This window comes from Trachurus japonicus, chromosome 24 (assembly GCF_045865225.1).
Source record: "Trachurus japonicus isolate A0001 chromosome 24, Traja_1.0".
Lineage (NCBI taxonomy): Eukaryota > Metazoa > Chordata > Actinopteri > Carangiformes > Carangidae > Trachurus > Trachurus japonicus.
The window spans coordinates 13,753,599-13,769,230 of record NC_140930.1 but is presented as its reverse complement, the minus strand read 5'-3'; the positions used below and the strand labels follow the sequence as shown (position 1 = coordinate 13,769,230).

General features: G+C 44.6%; 1 protein-coding gene across 9 annotated transcripts in view; it reads right to left on the bottom strand.

Annotated features, from left to right (window-relative positions):
• The window catches only part of gphnb (gephyrin b), a 103,633-nt gene that overhangs the window by 18,259 nt on the left and 69,742 nt on the right, over positions 1 to 15,632 (bottom strand). For 2 of the 9 annotated variants that reach the window (XM_085770417.1, XM_085770418.1), the window contains exons 9-11: positions 9,109 to 9,150; positions 6,468 to 6,542; positions 1,024 to 1,080 (exon numbers count right to left, since the gene is read on the bottom strand). The exons of 2 other annotated variants lie outside the window; for them this stretch is intronic. In XM_085770417.1, the coding sequence (XP_085626543.1) occupies positions 1,024 to 1,080; positions 6,468 to 6,542; positions 9,109 to 9,150 (174 nt within the window). The remainder of the gene's footprint in view (positions 1 to 1,023; positions 1,081 to 6,467; positions 6,543 to 9,108; positions 9,151 to 15,632) is intronic. 5 more of the 9 variants (XM_085770420.1, XM_085770421.1, XM_085770419.1 and 2 more) reach the window with 4 other exon arrangements.

Sequence of the window (15,632 nt, the reverse complement as noted above, 5' to 3'; positions counted from 1 at the left end):
AAACACCCATGGTGAAGGTGAAGGTCTCTCTACCCACCCAACCGGCCCACCCACCCCTTTCTCTCTCCTCCCCTCCCTCACCGCCATTATAGCTATAGAGGCTAATAACTTGCGACACCACTGGGCACCAAACAGCCAAGGTGAAGAGGGTGGGAGATGGGAAGTGGAAGGTTGGTTGGGCGGGCAGGGTGGGTCGGTGGGTGGGTGGGAGTGGGATGGTGGGGGAGAAGGGATGGAGAGACAGAGAGATAGAAAAAAAAGACAGGTAGTTAGACAGGTAGAGAGACAGAGAGAGAGGGGGGAGTGGAAGGATGAGGATCAGCATGATGTGGTCCCACAGCCCGGAAAGGAAATAAAGGAAACGAAACGAAAACAGGAAGCACGGACTAGACAGACTTCACTAAAACTACAGAGCCGAGACATAGCAGAAAGGAGGGAAAACAGGAAGAACAACAACAAAAAAACAAAAACAATAAAGACCACTAGAGCGGCCTGATGGCATCTACTAAACAGACATCCAGCACACCAGACATAGCTACTGAAAAGCAGAGCATGTTAACCGGAGAGACAGAGACAGAGATAGACAGACAGACAGATGGAGGAAGAGAAAGAAGAGACAGAGAGACAGAGAGAGCGAACAACGAGGAGAGACAAGAGATAGTGTGCGTGGGAGACGGAGAAGAGAAGAGGAAGAATCCTAACAGACCGGACAGAGGGTGAACGACAGACAGTTGGAGAACCAGTGGCGACAGACAGATAGAGAGACACACAGAGAAAAGAGAAAGAGAAAGAAAGAGAGAGAAGAAGCTGGGCAAGCGAGGAGGGAGAGAGGAAAGGGGGGAGAGTGGGGTGGGAAGAGGGGAGAGGAAGAAGGGAGAGGGGGGGCACAGAGCGGGGCGTTTGTTTTGCGCGCTCCTCGGAGGAGGGTGAAGGAAGGGCAAAAAAGGGCGGGTGGGGGAGGTGGGGTGGGGTGGGGGGAGGTGGGGGAAGAAGAGGGGGAGGGAGGGGGGGCGGGATAGTTACTCGAGAGCTGAAGGTCCTCCTGCGATCATCTTTAAGCCCCTCCAACCTACACTGGAGCTAGTGGAGATAAAGCATCGAATCACAGGCATCAGTGCATCTGTCCCGGCAACCACAACACTACAGACAGACAGACAGACAGACAGACAGACAGACAGACAGACAGACAGACAGACAGACAGACAGACAGACAGACAGACTGACTGACAGACGGCATCCACTGCAACAAGCAGCCCTAGCAGGAGGAGGGAGAGGAGCAGCGAGGAGAGAACTGAGATAGATTGAAAGAGAGAGAAAAGAAGGGATGAAGAGGAAGAGTTGGGGGCTTTTTCTGGTGGCTTAATGCAGCCACACTGGAGGTGTCTTGGGTAACGATGATGTACAGCTGATCACAATATGACTGATAGTTTTTTTTTATTTTAAGTTTCTAACTTTGCAAAGTTGTTAATCTCACTGTTTTGTCTCCAGGTCTGCATGTTTATTTTTTTGTATTATTTTCGTGTATGTGTGTTTATGTATTTATGTATGGCAGGTGGTCATCTGTTGTATTTTTAATGGCTGCTGCAAGATCAGTTTCTCCTGAGGTAACAACAAAGTGAAGTTACAATATAATTGTAGGTTGAGTTAATGTTATCATGTTATCTAACTATTTAATCAGCTAATTATTGCAGTTAATTCCAGATGACATCATTCTGATCAAACTTGTACATGCTCTTTTTCATTCATTTAACTAAGCGTGGCTTGATTAATTATCGAAGACAGTCCTCCATGATGATGCATTTTTTTCTTTCAATAAAAGCTGCTCACATGCATTAGCTTCTCTTTCTTTGAACCAACCTCATGTTCAAAAATATCACTTTTCTAGATTGCATGATAATTGTTCCCCAAGGTCTAAAGGGTTTAATATAAAACATAAAATAAGAATAAGCTGTATTTACAGTAGATCTAACATAAAAACAATATTGCGTTATCCTGTCAAATGTGTCTTCTCTGGTTATAGGCCTACTTTTTGGTCACAGGTGATTTTGTTGTTGCAGTACCGCAGGTGACCCCTGGGGTTACTATTTACGCTATATCCCCAATATTTCTGTTAAGGGACTCCCGGGCAAATGTGTAGCTAGGCCAAGGGGGCAGTTGTCGGTCTGAGAAGTGAAGCTCACTTCCACGTTCAAAAAACTGCAATCCCCTCGGCTGTCGCTGGGGGCTGGCTCCAGAAGGGAGCAACTCCAACTGAGCCCCATGTTAAAATAGCCGATTTTACAGCTTAAAAAAACATATTTACAGCCTGGTACATTTCATTTTTTTGGTCTCAACCGATAGTTTCTACCCCCGCACACACTCTGAGGGGGGTGATTTTTTTTTAAACTCTACAGTTTTACTATTATTAGGTTTAAAATTCTGGCCAATCAGGGCGCAGAAACGTTGAGTGACAGGTCCGGAGGCCGCTGCTTCGAGGCCAGTGGGCGGGCCCTCGGCCGGCTAACGGCCGCACCGCTCCAAATATGGCAAGTAGAATCCAACATGGCGCGGTTCAAACCCCCGTAGTAGCGGCACAAAACAGACTCCCCCAAACCAATGGGTGACGTCACGGACGCTACGTCCATTCTTTTTACAGTCTATGAGCTAGGCCTACTACTTTCAACATTAGTGTGTGGGTCAACAAGTAGATGGACCAACAAAGTAAATACTGCAGTCCATCTGATCACGTCTTTATGAAACTGTTAGCTGGCGCATTTGTCATTAGCACGTAGCAGCTGACTGTTGTGACTTTAGCTCGCAAAGCTAACATGTTGCGGTTTGTTCAATTATTTCCAAGCTATTGTTATAAATTGTTTACACATCAGAGCAAACACTTTGTCTTGTCACTGGGATACAGTGATGTTATTTCCACTCATGATAGTAGGCCTACATTAGCATATCATTCATTAGCCTACAACATCTGATTTTCCCTCCAATATTTAAACTATAGGCCTACCCCCCATTTTTCTGTTTTGCTACACTTTTACACTTTTACATATTACTTTCAACATTTACATTGGTTGTAATGTATGGCTCATCACAACACCTTATCAGAGCAGTTACATTTTTACAGTGTTGTCTGTTTTTCTGGCTCATCCGTTCTTTACACAACCTATTTTCCGGTGGATGTCCATGATGGCACCAGCTGTGGTTGCTAGGAGATTTGTGCCACAACTGCAGAGCCTTCATATATAAATATATATAAAGAGAGAGAGTGAGAGGTATGATTTAGAAAGAAAAACAAAGACAGAAAAAAAAGACAAAGGTGGGGGGGATTAAGGGAGCTAAATACAGCTACAGCAAGACACAGATCAAACTTGCAGACATTGAAAAGCACATATGAAAACTAACGATCGACAGCTAGGACATTTTCGTACAAGGTGTACCTTACTAAAAAAGAACTACAGAGGACATCTAAAATAAAAAAAATAAATAAAAAAGTGACACGCTTAACGCAGAACAATTACATCACAATCTCACTACCTAGCTGGTCTCTTTAAACACACAAGACAAACCACAAGAATCACGAGTTTTCTATTTCCTAATCCAGTTTCACATAGATAGGACTCTCTCTTTATAGTAATGTATCTTTGAGCTCTCCTGCAGCTATTAGGATTAATGCAGTTAATATACAGTCACCGTAAAAACAAAACAAAACTGAGAGACACAGCTATAAAAAAAAAACCTTGATGCAGTGTGGAGTGATGACACTAAGACTGACACAGGTGGAAAACAAGACCTCAGTATGGCAAAAAATAGCTCAGTAGAAAAGATCGTACCATCAGAGAGCCATGGGGGGAGACAGTTTGCATATGGAGATGAACACGGTGGAAAAGCTACAGGGGTGGGTCGGTGTGTGGTGTGGTGGTGTTGGTGGTGTTGGTGGTTGTGTGTTAGGAAGTGAGGAGGATATGTGGAGGGTGGGTTCGGGAGGCAGGATGGGGGTGTTTTCATGTGACGTAAAGAGGAAGGGTAAGGGAATGCAAAAAAGCAGACTGTCAAACACTCTCACACTCATTTCTACTTATTTCTACCCTCCGCTACTTATCCCCCCCCCTCCCCTGTTCGTTTACTGGTGAGAGACCAACAAAGTGAGAGAAGAGAATGGGCTCGTATGAGAGAGATGCAGATGTTCACAAGCACACGTCAGACACACAAAGACAAGGAGAGCAGGTGGAACAGTTTGGAAACTCCCTCAGTGAGCGAAAAAATAAATGATGAAATGATGATGAAAGCCACTCCTGACATACAGTATGTGCGTGAGTGTGAGTATGAGTGTGTGTGTGTGTGTGTGTGTGTGTGTCTTGACGATTCGGGCCTGCGATCATCCACTGGTCTTAATGGCACGTTGCATTATGCTGGGAATGCACACACATAACACACTCACACACACAAAAATACCCAAACACATGCCAGAAACACTGATCACTCTACACGCCAACCCCATTGTCGCAGCGGAAACAGCCTGACGACGGGTTGTCATGGAGATCTGCCAGGAAGATCAATGGGCTGGGGAGCGGGGAAGAGGGAGGAGGAGGAGGAGGAGGAGGAGGAGGGAGGCGCTGGTGGCGGTGTGTAGGTACGGACACAGAATAGTGAGCATGGCCAGGTCAGCGAGGCACGTGGCCCAGGGGCTTTAGCGAGCCACCACTATTGGGGGAGTGGGGGGTGAGGGGGTGCAAAGGGGGGGGATCGATGGGGCCAATAACCGTCCGGCTAAAGGAGCCGCTCCAGGAAATGATGGGATGCAAAAAAAAAAAAAAAAAAAAAAAAAACCTCCGCAGTGCTGAGCTCAGCACAAAAACAAAGGAGCTGTCAGCCAAATTATGCAAAAAGAGAGAAGATTTATCCGTCCGCCGTGAGGCTGAGAGCGGGCTGTGACAGGGTTAGGGGGAGTGGGGGGGGGGGCTCGTTTCAACCGGCTTCGACCGCCTCGCGCCGCGGGACGGAGCAGGGGGGAAAGGGGGAAGAAGAAGAAGAGGGGATGGCAGAGGACGAAAACGCCGGAGTGATAGCGACAGAGTGAGTGTAGTAGTAGTAGAGGGCAGGACAAAAATGCTACTGTGGCAATCCAGAGCCAAGTCTTCCTCCCTGGGGAGCGAAGGCCGGAGCCTGAGGAGGTGAGGGAGGGGAGGGGGGGATGGGGGGGGGGCAACAGTGGGAAAAGAGGATGAGCGACACACTCGCGCGAGGAAGCGTATATGTGTGTCTCGGTAAAGGCCTCTGCCCTCTCCGCTGATCGTGGTGCACTCGTGGCTTCCCAACTGCAGCCCGATGTCTCATTTCTTAACCCAACATCACACACACACACACAATTCACATACACACTTTACATACACACACATCCTCTGCAGTAAAAAAAAACAAAAACAAAGAAACAACACAACATCATTCACCAGCCACTGCTACACGATTCACATCATCAGATGACCTGGTGGGTGATGGATGAGAGGATGAGTGCTGGTGGGGTGGAGATCTCAAGGAGGGAGAAGAGGCGATGGGGGAGAAATGTTGCTGACCACTAAACATGGTGATACACAGGGCAACTTCTCAAGGGGGGGGAGGGGCAACAACAACATCCAAATTCATCTGACTTGTGATTGCATGTCTCACTTTGTTGTTTTTTGTGTGTTTTTTTCTCCCACCGTGTTGCCGTGAGTATCACCACACACTGATACTGAACCTGGATCTGAATGGCTCACGCAACAGACATCTCCCCCTGTAGAAATCCACTATATGAGAAAGTGTTGAAATGTGTGTTGTTGTTGTTATTGTTTATAGAGCAGGACTAAGACCCCATTCATGCCTGATATTGACATGTGATCTGTATCTGGATAATATTATCAGATCAGGCCTGTGCAATTAAACGTTAATGTTATCTCAGTTTTAACCCATATTGCGATTATTATTACAATATGCAAATGAGTTAGGAGGAGTTAGTTAAGCTTGCTTAAGAAAGAGAAAAACAGTTGCAAGTCCCAGAATAAGGTTAAAGTGGACAGGTCGCATCTACAGTACACCTGTACACCTGAGTTGAGTTAGAGCACCTCCAAACGTGGCGCCATGGGTTTCCTTCTAATCCAGATAAGATATCCAGATACAGACTGCAGGTGTAAACTGGGTCTGTGATCTTACAGTATTAACCTGCTTTGATTTATCGCACATCTTTTATTGTTTTTATTATTTTTTTCTCTCTCATATCTCTCACTGCTGCGTAGCAAAGCCACCATATTTTGTGTATAATGTTTTTTTTGTTGCTGCTCCAGTGCTACATGCTACAGCAGGGCGCTCCCCTCCTTCAGCTGCTGGTCTCGTGTGTGTGTGTGTTGGGTGTTTGTCACTGGTGTGCAGTGAGGTGCATTGTGGGATGCCAGTGGCCTGCATGCTAGTATACAGGTAAGAGGTTGGTAGAAGGTTAGCGGGTTTACCTGGTCCAAGGTAGAGTACCTTGACTTGAGCGTGATGACCTCATCCAGGTGAGCCCTGAATTCTCTCCGTGAGGCCTGAGGGAAGCCACAGGATAGTCACTCCATCACCTTCATGCCACACACACACACACAAACACACACACACACACTCACACATGTGCAGGCAATAGAGCATGCACACGCACCCTGATCAACACAACATATCAGTTAGTGGCAAAACTCTCTTGCACGCACAAATGTCTTCCATCATTTTGCATGTAAAAGCACCAAAAACACACCCAAAGGCGCACGCACGCACACACATACACACACTCACGTATATTCACATACTCCAGATCTGAGCCAGTACTAACCTGACACACACTCTGCAATCAGACCAAAGGAAATTTAGAAATCAAAAGATGTGGCAAACTAGAAAACACTAACGACCACCACCACCAACAGAACAGAACCCAAGATGGATGAAGAACAGAACCAGTTTGTGGATTTGACGACAGATCCAGTAGCAACGGTGTGGACACATCTCTCAGTAAGTGTGTGTGTGTGTGTGTGTGTGAGTTAATCCAAGTGAGTGCTTGACCCCTGGACCTACCCAAGGCCTCTCCCTGCCTACATGTGAAGAGCTGGAGTGGGAGCAACAGATTACATGTAATGGCTCTGCAGTAATCCAGTTACAGTGACCTGGTTGGTATTGAACTTTACATCATGGTGTGTGGAGCACAGTAACTGGATTACGATTGCTTTCAGAAAAGAAAAAGTGACGCTTAGGGGTTTCTTATCTTATTTTTTTGTCATTTAGAGTAAATCAGAAATGTAATTTAATTCAATTTGTATCAGCACTTAAGTGATTAATTGAACGATAGCATTTTTTTAAAGGCTAGATACTGAAAACAAACTCACGAGACACAAAGTGAGCTGCGCATTTTTCATCTGAAAATGAAAATGCAGATTTCACTTGAAATGTAATCAGTGCTTATGAACACTATAAACAAAATATATGTTAGAGTCGAGGTGAAGAAAATAAGACAAAACACATAAACTAAACTAAACTAAATTAAACCTAAAGTTTGAAAAAATCCAAATGATATGATAAATCAAGATTGGCTGTAACACTGACCCATCATTGAGAGTAATTCAATTACAGTGATCTGTTTATGAGTTTGTTTTGAACTGTAACTCATATGGTTCAGAAAATAGTAATTATATTACAATTACTTTGAGAAAAAGATGTTGTTGATTGGATTCTGCTTCTCCAGTTAGTAAAAGGTAAATTATTCTGAATGATCTCAAGCCTCTAAAACGATGGAAACGAGATTACATCATACATTATTTTCTAAATCTGTGTCCAAACTCGCTTCCACATTACATCATTGTACAATTACAGGAAATCAATGGATTTCAATATCACCTCGGACAAGTGTCAGCACTATGTCATGCCCTTGAACTGAGGCCATGTCATTGGGCCATGACCAGAGTGACAAGCACAGGAGCTGCATCGCACATATACAGCACCTACTCTGTTCACAAGCTGCTGTGTGTGTGTGTGTGTGTGTGTGTGTGTGTGTGTGTGTGTGTGTGTGAGAGAGAGAGGCCCCTTTAAAGGAACTGAGGTGTGTAAACAGAAGGAGAGAAACGCACTTTGTTTGTGCAAGCAATATCAGTTTCATTCAAATACATAATTCAAGCATCTTTCAACTTCAGCTTCTGAGGTTGAAATGCAAGTGGAGGAGTGATGCCAAGTGATGGAGGTGTGTTTACTGAAGAGGGAGGGTGTGTGAGTGTGGGAACAAGGCAAAGGGGGTTAGAGTTAGAGACAGAAGTTGTACCAGGATGAGGGCAACAGGACGTTTTAACTACAAGACAAAATCAGAGTAAAAACGTAACACGAACACATCCACACACACACAAAAAGATAAAAACAGGAAGGAACAGAAAGGATTGTAAAATAAAATAATAAAAACAAAACAGCAGAGAGACAGCAGGTGTGTTTCAGGCAGGACAGCACACACAGGAGAGAGAAGGAGAGGACAGGAGGGTTTAGTGAGGAGAAGCGATCATGCCAGGCAGGAAGTTAGAGGTGCGTTTTGGAGTAGGGATGTCACGATTATAGATTTTCTTAGTACGATTATTGTCAGAGAAATAATCACGGTATTACGATTATCACGATTATTATGCATTAATTAATTTCCCAAAACTATGTAGCATATGTGTAAAATCAAATATAGTCTAAATAATTACATTAATTATTTACACAAAATATTTTAAGTATCTATTAATAAAGAACCAATTATATTCCCCAGGGGAATTAATTGTCATCTTTACCAAATGTTTAAGTTTATATATACAAATGACACGCAAACTTTTAAATTCCTCAATGTTACATTAGGTAAATGGACCAGTATCTGTGCATTTACCTTTACTTTGGCGCACATTTGTCAAGATGTTTCCGACATAATCTTTTTTTTGGAAAGCGACGCTATTTAGGAATCTTTGCGATAAATAAATGGTGGCGTTTGATTCCGCGATTAATTGTGAAAGCAAGTAATCGTGACATCCCTAGTTTTGGAAAGGAAAGGAGGGAGCAGAAACCGGTGCCATGGTGACGGCCGTAACGATGCATTTAGAACACATGCAGGAGTACCTCAGCAATGCTTAGGGTGGATGAACAGGAGGGGAGCCGCGCCTGGTGCCACGAGAGACAGAGAGAGAAAGAAAGAGAGAGAGGAGGGGAAAAGAGAAGAGGGTTAACAGAGCCAAAGCCGGGTTGAGCAGGGGGGAGCGGGTGGGGCAGGGTGGGGCAAGGAGGTGGAGGCGTGGGGACCAGACAGAGGCACACAGAGACTGACAGCGTGGAGCAAGACAGGGCCCTCTGTCTTTCTGTCTTTCTGTCTTTCAGGATGGACATCAGGTCTCTGTGTGACTGTCTCGGATGGGCCAAGGCAGCCAAGGGCATGACGGACAGAGACAGGGACAGGGACAGGACAGAGACAGGACAGGACAGGACAGAGACAGGACAGAGACAGGACAGGTCAAGGTCAGGACAGCAGGTAGGAGTTGCATGGGGGGTTTCACTTCCCCGTCAGAACAGTAGGAGAACAGGTTTCACAGGGAAACACCACCACACTTTTGTCGGTTTCATCAGTTTACTGTAAGTTGAAGTGTGTTTGCAGAGTGTGAGTGTTTGTGTTCAGCTGCAGAGAATCCACACGTCCTCCGCTGATACCTGCTGCACATCTGCATTTTTATGATATCCTCCTGTAAAACATCCTTTCACTGCGATCTGCCACTCTACTATTCTAATTCCTGTGCGAGCACTCGTCTTAATCCAGGACGCAAGCACAAATGTCTGAGTGTGCAAGACATATGGTAGCAAAAAAGTGCTCATTTAAGCTTCAATTCTTGATTTGATGCATCTCTGTATCCTTTTTTCACTGAAACAGGACAATGTACACTTTATTCAATTATCGATTTACTGATAAAATATGCAAACCACACACCGGCCATACATTCACGGCTCTGTAAGTGAGCCCTACAATCTATGCAGACGCCAAATTGTTGATCCAAAATGTCAACTTTACATCCCCTCTATCCCATAATGTTGCACAAAGAAGACGTCGAACACATTACACTGTAAAAACCGACACCCCGCGGGAAATAAAATAAGTCAGGAAAATATTTCTATCACCTATTACTGCTCTACTGGGGTCGGCCATGATTGGACCATGTTAATTCCTGCTGTGGTAAGGCACTTTTAATAACAATGCCTCCGCCAAAAGGCACATGAAGACTTTTATTAACTCCTCTAATGAGGCTGGGAGGAGCTTATGTTCTCGCCTCTGGTTGCCCATAGATTTCCTGACATTTTGATGCAGTTAGATCAAATTTTGGGAGGTGATCAGGATTCGGGATTGCTCAGCCATTATGCTTTTCATGTGCTATGTCCGAGACAGCTGCTGTACAGCATTGCATTCATGCACCACACAAACACAGCCATCTGCACTGGCAAAGGTTTTTACTTCCCAAAGCCTTCCAGCTCAGAAAAAAAAAAAAAAGACACATCACTAGGAAATCCATTAAGAAATATCACATTGATTCCCAACAAAATAAAACCTGGCATGAAAGCCAAGCTCAGTATGAATTACTACTGAAGTCATTAGATGATTCCCGACTGTTCCTCGTGAAACAGTAACATTTTAGACGATATAATAAATTGACTTTTTAAAGGGGGGAGTGTCAGGGAGATGAGCATCCCATCCTTCCTAATTGAAATGCTGGAGATTCACAGTAGTCGCCCTCATCAAACTCACTGCTCAGATAATGGACACTGGCAGGAAACCACAGGCGGTCACAAATTGAAACTCAGGAGCAAACTCCACACCGTTCGGTAACACTCTGCTGAGAGGAAGCTCAGTTCAATAACACCGAATGTACCTTTTTGTCCTCTTCACTTCCGTCGCTAACTATTTGCCGCAGTGAGTTTTCTGATACAGCCAAAGGCGGGAAGGATCATAAATATTGTACAATGGGCAGCAGCTTTCTGTCAAAACAGCATGCAGGGCCTACACTGTTGTTTTATAATCTAACTCCTCTTATGTGATGCATAAACCCCAGGAGGAACACATAAATATATTCTGGGAGAAATCTGGAAAGAAATATATTCTGGTAAATCCACAAAATGTTGGCCCCATGTTACAACCTGGCCTTTTCTCAGCCATATTCATTCAGATCATGAATTTCAACACACTGAAAACCGAGCTAAACTATACAGACATAATTCTGTCTTTACTTATTGTGAAACTGTGAGACAAGCATTTAAAATTATTTATTGAAAGATTGACATTTACTTAGGAATAAATGTTTGCTGTGTATATCATTTCCCAACAGAGGCAACAAGAGTGACACATTCAGAGCATCTTATAAAGATCATTTACTAACTATATTTTATAGTATCAATACCACAGTCTAACAACCACCAATCAGAGCACAAGTCTTAGTATTCAAAACCACCAACAAATGTGACCTCATGTTTCAACAATGTTCATCAGATTGACTCAGTGTGATGTTGTTATAGGCTATGTCATAATATTGGATTATCATCACTGATGCATTGACTGTAATGTTGCAGTCAGCAAAAGTGGAGGTGATTGAACACTTTAACACACAGCAGAATAAAATAATTTGACTTAAATAAGTGGAGCAAATGTAATCAGTTACTTTCTCCCACTGGGCTTCAATTATTAAAATCAAAACAACAACTACGTATGTGAATAGTAGAGATACTGCCTTCCCTTTTACTATGGACATACAGTATAAAACAACTATGTGCAATACTCATGCTGTGTGATTGGATTACACTTCCCTTGTATCCAAACTGAATTACAGAACCGGTTTGATCAATGTAAACATCTTGTGAATAATCTCAAAGACCTCGGCTGTGCAGGATTCTGATGAGTTGCCGTCTTCCCTTGTCAAATTAAATGTGAGCGCTGTCAGTGCTTTCCCACTTATTTTAAGTTTTGTGCTTACGTTTGGAAAACAGCGGCTTATTGAAAACAAAAACTCCCCCCCCCCCACTGGAATAATAAATAAAGGTGAGGAAGAATCCACGGCGGAAAAAAAACGAAAAAGCACCAAACAGGCGCAGCTGACCGGGAGCATGTGCTGTGTGCTCGGCCGTCCGGCTCCAGTCATCCATCACCCACCGTCCCATGGCCGTCTCCACACGTCTGCATGTATTTAGAAATTAATGAGCTATTGAGTGAGTTGCCAGCGTGGCGGACGGAGAGTGAGAGCTAACACAGCCGATTTGACAGGCCCGTGTTCGGCGGCTCAACCAGTCTCCCCCGCTTCTCATCACAGTCTGCAGCTGGTCAGACGGACCGTCTCGTCCGTTCCTCTTACCGCCTTTCATTTCCTGTCTGTCCTCTCCCTCATCCCCCTCTCTATCTCTCTTCGTCTGACCGTGTGTCTCTCTCTTTCTGTCTCTCTGCTGTTCAAAGCTCTCTTGTACTCTTTCCATTCTCTCTCCGTCGCCCTCCAGGCAAACTCTCAGAGTCAGTGGGCGTGAATAACTCAAGACAAATATAATATCACACAATGCACGCAAACTTCACACATACGGATGCATGTCTGAATGCATGTGTGGTGAGTTAAACACATATTCATACACCCGTTCCCACTGGTGTATTTAGACTTGTAGATATCTTTAAGTATCCTTATAATAAAAAAAAACATAAAAACGCCATCCAGGGCACACGCTCTGTGCACACATGAACAAGCACACTGGACTCAGCTGAAGTGATTTTGACTTAAAGCCTAAAGCAATTTGACCCAAATGGTCTCTGGTACTGCCAGCCAAATAAAAGAAGAGAGGGATGGTGGTGGTGGGGAGGGGGGGCGGGGGGGGGGCCTCTGTATGTGTACATTAATCAGAGACAAAAGAGCACTTTCCTTCTGGCCAGAGCTACTTTCATCTGGTCCCTGCAACAATATATCACACATATAATAAAAATAATACATCCTGTTTTCTATATGACTCACGTCCCTCCCCGGCCCGTCCCCCTACACCTGACATTTAACAGGCTAGCTTCATTCGTCACAGCTAAATTAATATCGCGCTGGCTCCTCCATGCAGTTATTGAAAGCTGTTGTCTCTCTTGTTAACACAGAGGAGGGTGAAACACTCCAGCTTTGACATGCATGTTTCAATTTCCCCCTCAGGCCACACAAAGATAGGACTAAGCACTTTTTTTTTAAATGAGAAGGGAGAGCGAGCGGGTAGTGCTCTGCCGAAAAAAGATGTTTCTGTGTTGAATATTTAAGGTCTTATTTTCTTTAAAGAAACAAAAGAAAAATCTGTCACTGCAATGAGAATATTTTAGTGACTCCAATGCCAGAAAACTTGTTTCATGAATCAGTTTCACATTCTTCTTAATTCTGGAGCAGCATCCTGTGATGTTTTGTTTTGTGTCTTTATACTAGAAGACTACAGGAAGTTATTGCAACTGAGAAACTGTCTTATTTCAAGATGTAACAGGTTAATTAGTGAGAGTAAGAGTTGGTTTTCCTTTGCAAAGCATTGTGCTACTTATTTCCCCTTCCATTCTTTGTGCTAAGCTATGCTAACGACTACTGAATGCATCCTTTTTCTGGCTCCACGTTTTGACTGGCTTTTTCCAATGGCCCTCTCTTGACATTAAGTATATCAATGGTTTACTGTCTCTGTAAAATGGCAGGAATTAACTACTCAGACATAAAAAGGCACAAAAAGGCATTAACCGGCCTGCACGGAGATCTATTCTCCTCATGCTGTGGGAACCTGTGTGGAACGCAGCATCGATAAAGCTGCAGATCTATGGCCGCACCTGACATCCAGCTATCGGTGCATGGAGTCATTCTCCACAGCTACATCAATACACCCTCCTTGTCAGCTGTTTAAAAGCCGTCATGGATTTCGAAGGTGCTGCTTCCACACTTCTTCATCCATCCATACTGCCCTATTTCCATTTACAGTACAGTTAGCGCTCCAGCTAAGCTGCTGTGTTGGTGACTGGAGGGGAGCGCATGCAGGATAACTCCAGGGACAGGGAAATAACAGCACAGGCATTGGGATCAAGGGGTTTCTTCTTATTCTGTTCTTCTTGCATACATTTTAAGGAGCTTCTGGATGAAAGCAGCAGCTAAACGAGGAAAGGAGGGGGGGGTAGATGTGGATGGAGTGGCTTCTGTTTCTGAGGAAGTGAAGGGAATGATTGCAACGACTCAAAACACTGAAGCAGCGTGAGGTCCTGTGAGATCGCCACAGTGAGCTCATCCTCCTTTTCCTTTGTCTCTTCACGTAACCACGTCCACCACTTCCTAACACCACAGCTACAATATCAAACGCATGAACCCCTTCATCATCATCATCCTCTTCCTCATCATGCAGACCCCTAACCTCTCTCTCCTGGTAGTTTAAGCTAGTCAGCAGTCCCATTGCTACATTACTCACCCCCCCTTCCATCCCCTCTAAACTCATCCATGGCCTGACAGCAGCACACCTCCTTCAGGCATCATCATCATCAGCATCATCATCATCATCACACACACACATTCACAAATATCCAAGCAAGAGCAGAAATTATGTTTACAAAACACAACACACACCACACTCGCAATGCATCCACCCTCATAATGCCCACTCAGCTGACAATACAAAATCCTTCACTTATTAAAACAAGCACACAAATGACTTCTGCACACACACACACACACACACACACACACACACACACACAAATACATAAACAGACACGCACACACATACTGTACAAACAACCCCTCCACACTCAAAAACCTGTAAACATTCTCTCAGAAAATGCAGGAGGAAAGACATTACTTACCATCTTCTGCCTGGAGTCGGAACAGAATGAGCTCCCTGGCACATGCACACAAGAACCACACACACTCACGCACACGCGCGCGCGCACGCACGCACTCTTTTTACACACTCACTAACTGCAAGAGGGTGAGCGAGAGAGTAAAAGAGAGAGAGAGAGATAAGGAGGGAAGGCTGGAGTGAGAAGGACGCACAAGAGAGCGAAAGAGCAGCGAGGAGATGCAACAGTCAGAGAGACAATAAGGAGGAGGAGAGCGAAGAGGAGGAGGAGGAAGAGGAGGAGGAGGAGGAGGGGGGTATATAGTTGCACATACGGCGCTGTGTGCTGCGCTAAATCATACACGCATGACTGAAGGTCTGTGTGCGCGCATGTCTGTGCGAGTGTACTGTGTGTGTGTCCATTTTCCCATGAGTGTTTTTGCCGAGGAAAGAGACGGATGTGACTCTTTCACCCTCGTTCATTCTCACCTCCTCCCTCCGTCCGTTACTGTCATTTTCATATTAATTTAAAGATTATGAGTCAGGAAGAAGGAGGGGGAAGGAGGAGGGAGGGGGGGTGATGCCAGGTGAACTTTACTGGACTTGCCCTCAAGGATGGAGGGATGAATACAGACGGACAAAGAGACATGGGCTTAGCTCAGCCAAACTGTCCTCTGTTCCTTCTTTTCTTCCTTTTACATTCACATCCATCGCCTCTTCCCCTACTCCCACTGCCTTGTCCCCTCTAACTCATCAGCTCTCTGTCCCTTTCTCTCTCTTTCACTCCCTCCTACTCTATTCCTTCTCTC